The sequence below is a fragment of the Phallusia mammillata genome, chromosome 4, assembly GCF_965637545.1.
Source record: "Phallusia mammillata chromosome 4, kaPhaMamm4.hap1.1, whole genome shotgun sequence".
NCBI classification, from domain to species: Eukaryota; Metazoa; Chordata; class Ascidiacea; order Phlebobranchia; family Ascidiidae; genus Phallusia; species Phallusia mammillata.
In genome coordinates this window covers 20,942,479-20,948,597 of record NC_137255.1, presented here as the reverse complement: position 1 = coordinate 20,948,597, position 6,119 = coordinate 20,942,479, and the positions used below count along the sequence as shown (strand labels likewise).

At 36.6% G+C, this 6,119-nt stretch overlaps 3 protein-coding genes across 3 annotated transcripts; 2 read left to right on the top strand and 1 right to left on the bottom strand.

The window, feature by feature from the left end:
- Positions 1 to 544: 544 nt before the first annotated feature.
- Positions 545 to 2,110, top strand: LOC145224113 (uncharacterized). The gene has a single exon (XM_080090543.1). It carries the CDS (start codon positions 827 to 829, stop codon positions 2,051 to 2,053), a length of 1,227 nt encoding a protein of 408 aa, XP_079946669.1. The 5' UTR covers positions 545 to 826; the 3' UTR covers positions 2,054 to 2,110.
- A 390-nt stretch (positions 2,111 to 2,500) lies between these two features.
- Positions 2,501 to 4,724, top strand: LOC145224114 (uncharacterized protein C6orf163 homolog). The gene is made up of 5 exons (XM_080090545.1): positions 2,501 to 2,881; positions 3,017 to 3,241; positions 3,458 to 3,638; positions 3,704 to 3,863; positions 4,231 to 4,724. Exons 1-5 carry the CDS (start codon positions 2,590 to 2,592, stop codon positions 4,477 to 4,479), a joined length of 1,107 nt encoding a protein of 368 aa, XP_079946671.1. The 5' UTR covers positions 2,501 to 2,589; the 3' UTR covers positions 4,480 to 4,724.
- Positions 4,375 to 6,090, bottom strand: LOC145224116 (exosome complex component CSL4-like). The gene is made up of 4 exons (XM_080090547.1): positions 5,958 to 6,090; positions 5,454 to 5,644; positions 5,110 to 5,283; positions 4,375 to 4,934 (listed from the first exon to the last, which is right to left on the bottom strand). The coding sequence occupies exons 1-4, from the start codon at positions 6,073 to 6,075 to the stop codon at positions 4,737 to 4,739; spliced, it is 681 nt and encodes a 226-aa protein (XP_079946673.1). The 5' UTR covers positions 6,076 to 6,090; the 3' UTR covers positions 4,375 to 4,736.
- Positions 6,091 to 6,119: the final 29 nt, after the last annotated feature.

Sequence of the window (6,119 nt, the reverse complement as noted above, 5' to 3'; positions counted from 1 at the left end):
GACAAACTATCAAACAATGCATAGGCCCAAGAGTAAGAAACAGAACGGACTTGCCCGTTCCACGAAATGGTCATTCAAACATTTACCATTCCACTTGTTGTGATAGCGTCTGTGTTTGAACTACTCTGTTGGGATGGTGTACTGCGCTAACTGGCAATCCACGTCAAAAACAAAATTCCCTTTCCAAACAACCTCACTACCCTCACCAGAAAATTATATTTTGGGCCGAATGTAGATGCGGGGATTATCTCTAGTCACGGTTTAGCGCCCTTGGTATTTTCTGAAAAGTATACCAGTAAGCACTTTTTTGCAAAGACGGAACATATATTTATTCATTACGTCAAAGCCATTTTTAATTTGATTCAGAAATAATTTAGAGAAATAATTTTGTGAAAACAAGTAAACATAAAAATCACTTCTGAGCTAAAAACTACACCACAATGATATCACCATAGATAACTTAATTCACACAATTTATTACAATGTTATGGCCGTCACGGTTGATTAGGCACAATGTGTAGCTTTTGCTCGTGTTCAGTTTCAGTCACTTGACCACTTCGCTTGGTGAAATAAGCGAATAAACGTAGGAGTAGAGTAGACACGTATACACCATTTCGTCAAGGTTTTAAGGAGGAAATAATGTAATACAGTTTTATTTCAGGGCAATGTAAATGTAATGTTTCTACAGTCGTTTCACAGCTAACTGAAAAGACCCATCACTCATATATCTACATAATTTTCACGTTTGTTCCCTGTTTTGTACTGAGTGATGTGAGTGCATACAGAAAGTGCACATGGCACATTTCCTTTCTACTTAACACAAGCAATGTGGATAAAATTCAGTGATACACACACTCTAATAGAACTAGGCATGAACAAAGATGATCAAAAGTCATTGATGGATTGGGAGTCAGTAGTCAAGGTTTCAAAAACACTAAATTACAAAAATCGAAGAAAAATTATTAAAAAGCACAAACGCAAAGCAAAGCGACATATGATTGCAATTAAACTACAAACTAAAAAATGGAACAATACTTCCATCTGTGAGACACAAGAAGGAAGCAATGTAAAAGTAATGGATCCATTTGCTATTGGACACTTAATGGATCAAGTGCAAATTATCTTAGCTGCTGAGCAGTCTGGTTTCGAGAAAACAAAACAAGTGTCATCCAAAGTCCCAAATCAGATTGAAGAAGATAGTGAAACTACTAAAACTGCAGCGAATGACATTCACAACCCTAGCACCTCATCAGATATCAAGGAAAATGGTAAAGTGAGTGAAGTTATAGAATGTAATACAAATGCAAAAGACAATGAAATTGAAGCACTTTTAACAAATCTGGATGTTGAGATTGAAGAATGGCATAATCCCTATGTTGAGACTACAAATGAAACCACTGTTGAAACTGTTGTCCAATCATCAACATTTCAAACACCGCAGATATCCGCACAAAAACAAGTCATTGAAAAAGAAATACCTGTCCAGAAAAAAGAGCGTTGCTTCTTTTATGACACGATTGGTTGCTGTCGTTTTGGAGATGAGTGCACACGAAGGCATAAAACTGCACGTGTTAGTACAACTATACTAATTCCTGGTATGTTTAAAACTTTTGGCCTTGACATGACTCACAGGGCAAAACGTGGTGGTGGTAAAAGGGGTGATATTCATGATTTAGGCCTTGAATACAGTGATGATGATATGTATGATAGTTTTCTGGAATTTTCTAAAGATGTACTGAGGGAGTTAAAAAAATATGGAAAGTTGTTTCAATTCAAAGTGTGCTGTAACCGGACGAAACATCTGCAAGGAAACGTTTATGTTGAGTATGACAAAAAACCTGAGGCTAAGGTAGCCTTTGAAAAATTGAACAACCGATTTTATGATGGAAAACTGTTGCAATGCAAATTTGTTAAGATTCGAAGTTGGAAGAAAGCAATTTGTGGAATGCATTACCGCCGGGGTAATTGTTCACATTGGGATACTTGCAACTTTCTTCATGTTTTTAAAGATAAATCAAGAGAATTTCATTGGGCTGATCAGGACCTATATTAAATTCACTTTCCTTTGTTTGTATGCAATCAAAGTTACAAATACAAAATATTTATTTTCTGTGTCTTGATTTAATAATTTGCAGATAAACGTGTTTTTTTTTAATCCTACCATACCACCTCTGTTAGGATGGCATGTCCTTGGTTTTAGTAAAATGTAATTTGACCCTGGCTGGCATTACAAAGTAGCCAAGTGTTCCACCATTGCATCTAATTTTGTACTTTTGGAGCATAAAAACCAGTTGTCTAAAATCTGTAACGGCAGGGTATCCTCATTATTAAGGATAAAAACATGGTACTCCTAGCGCTGCTACCAAAAATGGATTCTTACTTCTGTGTTGTCTACTTCATGCAAATCTTACCCCAGCCACAATAAATATTTTTTCTTTACTGCCACCGTCTGTTGATTTCTCTTAGCAACGCAAGTTAGATCCGAACCATCGTAGATTTGATAAAACTAGTTTGCAAATGGTTTAACTTCTTTTGTGTAGCTGCGTATTGTTTGTTAGTACAAAAGTTGTTAGCCAGGTAATATTTGAAATGTTATTGACGAGTTTGAAAAACCTTATCCACAAAATAACAAACCATATTTTTTGTTCACCATGTAGAGTAGAGGATAAACTCCGAAAACCGCGTCTGTTGTGGTTATGGCTACTTACCTTTACTTGGCCTGATGCTGCTATCGAAAAGATAGGCCATATTTATCATATCTCGAGGGGATTGTACAACATGGAGGAGCAAGAACAATTAAAAAATATAACAGCTTTGCCGAAACGTTACGAAGATACCAAACCTGCTCTGAATCAAGCATTTGTGCATGAGAGTATTATAGGTATGTTTATCTTAAAAGTACGACACAAATAAGTAACTGACATTTTCCTGTCAAATTTAGACAACAGCAAATAGAAGTCAAGAATATAACTTATTGCTATTACTATTTGAAACAATTAAACGACTTTTATCATAGACATTGGACAACGGATTTTTGAGCGGTCGCAAGAAGTCAGTAAAGCTGAAACAGACCGGGCTTTAAGAAGTTGCGAAGCAGAGGTTTGGCAAAAGGCGGAAGTTTACAAAGATGAGTGTGTGGAAAGATCTCTGTTAGAGGCAAAACAAAGGGAAGAAAGGCGTATTAAACAGCTAACTCAGCAACATGAGAAACAGATGAAGAACGAACTGTCTCGCCTTGAAGGTAATGACCCTAAAAATACAGTTGCTCTTATATGCTTGGACAACTTGTCAAACACGCGCAGCGTAAATCTATGCTATTGTGGTCAATACAAAGGGATTCGATGCATCCCGCACATTGCTTATGTTTTACTGTACCACTTGCGCTGTCGGTCGTTTAAAATCTTTGTAAGCGTTTTTGGTGCGTTTACTATTCTTCAAAGTATTTTACATCTAACAGGCATTGTCTATCAAAAGGGAATGGAAAAAGTCTTTCAGGAGAAACAGGCCGGGGAAAAGAAATTAAACGAAGTAGTTGCAAAACTGCATCAGAACTTCGTCGTCGAAAAGACAGCGGCCGTTGCCGTTGCACGTGCTGAGGAACAGGGTACTGCTTATAAAAACGCCGAAGAAACTGAAAGGTGTTTAATAGGTGTCAAAGCCATAAGCAAAAGAGTTATTCCATTTTTGCTATCATTGGTTTTAGGCTGCACCAACAAGCGTTACAAGATCAACACGATGAAGATGTGCGCCACGAAAGCCAAGAACTGGAAAATCTAAAAGAAAGGATGTTGGAGGAAATGAAACAAACTGTACATGAGGCAAGGCTGGAAGAGCAGCAAACAGCACAAGAAACACTTAACCAGGTTTGTTTCTTGAAATTAAATTGTGCTGAGCATTTGAATTACAAGCCAAATATAATTGCATTGTCGCATCAATTTGTCAACGGTTTCGTTAAAAGGACACAAAAATATGGGTGATCGAGTCAACTGTCCTTTTACTTGAAAACTGTTTGAAGTAAACCGGGTATGTTCTGCCGTATAATACAACCGACCAACTTTGTTTTTAGTTTTTGTGCGATATGTGCTTAGGCAGGATGTGATGGGCATAGTTTTTAAAATGCTATCTTTCAAAACTTATAATCGATCGCCATGTATTTTAGTGATTTTAAAAAAAGTTTTCTTTTAAAGTTTAGTCCATATGCGTGTACAAGAAACAAATCTGTACTTTAAGGTTTCAGAAGAGTTTAGGAACCACATTGCCGACCTACGACAAAACATAGCAGATCTGGAAAACAAGCAACGAAAGACGGAACTTGCATACAATGCAATGGAGGGCCTAAAGAACTCCTATGTGAAAAAGTTGAAAGACACCCGATCAGCTTTCACTGCATTTATTGAAAAGAGCAGGCCCGATTTTTTCACTGGTCAATCCGATTTTCTTATTCCAGCAAACGAAATTGACCAACTCGACGACATTTGATTTGTAAGTTGTACAATATGCTCAGTAACGTTATTACTGGGGTGACTTGAAATCATTTTCATACTACAAGCCATATCATACAGTGGAATTGTTTTGTTTTTGTTGGTACATGCTACATGGTAAGCTATCATTCTCAGGATTTTGCTTTTATTTCAAACTTGCATTCGTTGGTTTGTTGTGCCCTGGCAAATAACTACATCAGTGCTTTCCAGTGGTGTTGCGCATAGACAAACACAAATACTGTACAGCTTTTGTGTTTATCTTTCTGGAAAACCGATGTGTTCTTTCTGTGGTCTAGCAACTTTTCGACTTTCCTTTACATGCGTTACTGGGCATTGCATCTCATTGTGACTGAGGGCAGTGAGTGGCGTTCCATTCTCACTTTGTGCAACAACCACTCCCAGTTCATTTTCAGCAGTCGTCAAAAGGTACCATTGAGCATCACCCAAAGACAGCTGAAAAATATTTATGGTTTATTGGCATTTCTGTATGTTGAAAGAAGTGCTTTTAGGTTCATATGAAATTATATATACTTTACTAAGGAGTTTTTTAAAGCTATATATTTCATATTTACTTCAACAAATAGGTTTTACACCATAAATTTATCAACTGTCCGTACACAACACTTACTACTTTGGCAAGGACAATGTCTCCAGGGTGAAATGATTTAAAAATTTCCACTTTATCACGTTCGGTTGATCTTACATCCTCTTTGCGAATCATTCCACGAAATGCATGAGCCAAACTACAGTTGTTCACTGCAGTTATTTGACATTTGGCAAATCTGGAGGAAATTTGTGTAATCTGCAATCATAACATATTTTTTTGCACAAGCTAAACTGAAGTTCCATATACACACAGCAATATATATAGTTATCAGCTACAAAAGCAATGCCCCATAACATATTTGCATTAATGGCTTTTTCAACTGGTAACATATTACACAATGTTTAGATTCAGATCATTTTTAAAACCTTGCAAGTCACAATATTTCCAACTTCGGGCACACTCTGTGCTTTGTGTCTTGATGCAACATACAATATTGGCAGGTCTGTTTCCTTTTCTTCCTTACATACAACTCCAGTGAGAGAGGCAAAAATATAACCTTGACGTTGATAAGTACCAGTCCCACTTCGACATGACTCAACACTAGTTAATCTTTCACCTAAAACAGTGCAGAAGAACATTTTAAGGTTATCTGTTTAAAAAATTCTAATTGTCTTGTATGTTTTGAAGTTACCATTGAGCATCAAAATGTCAGGGGAAAATTTAAATTTGTTTAATTTATAATTACTGATTAAAATAGTTGGTTGTTTATAGTGTTCAAGTACTAACTGAGTCAGAACTATTAAGCATACGTTTCTGAAAAGTCATCTAAAAGAATGGACCTGAATAACCAAAAACAAACTGAAACACAATAAAGGGGATATGCTATGTAATTAAAAAAACGACGGTAAACAAACATGCAAACTACTTACCAGGTATGCATTTTTGTCCCAGAATATGCTCCATTGAAATAAAGGCAAAGCAAAACAACAAAAGAGTAACGAATAACAACATCAACAAATCCCATGCTTTGAAACTACAGCGCGACATGCGACAAAAGTATGAAATGCGGCATGCGACACATACAGCAACCG

Coding starts and splice junctions, on each gene's coding strand:
- LOC145224114 (XM_080090545.1), top strand. CDS start 2,590: ATGTTATTGACGAGTTTGAAAAACCTTATCCACAAAATAACAAACCAT. Junction 3,242..3,457: donor CGAACTGTCTCGCCTTGAAG/GTAATGACCCTA, acceptor TACATCTAACAG/GCATTGTCTATCAAAAGGGA. Junction 3,864..4,230: donor CACAAGAAACACTTAACCAG/GTTTGTTTCTTG, acceptor CTGTACTTTAAG/GTTTCAGAAGAGTTTAGGAA.
- LOC145224113 (XM_080090543.1), top strand. CDS start 827: ATGTGGATAAAATTCAGTGATACACACACTCTAATAGAACTAGGCATG.
- LOC145224116 (XM_080090547.1), bottom strand. CDS start 6,075: ATGTCGCGCTGTAGTTTCAAAGCATGGGATTTGTTGATGTTGTTATTC. Junction 5,284..5,453: donor GAAATATTGTGACTTGCAAG/GTTTTAAAAATG, acceptor TTATGATTGCAG/ATTACACAAATTTCCTCCAG. Junction 4,935..5,109: donor ACATTGTCCTTGCCAAAGTA/GTAAGTGTTGTG, acceptor AATATTTTTCAG/CTGTCTTTGGGTGATGCTCA.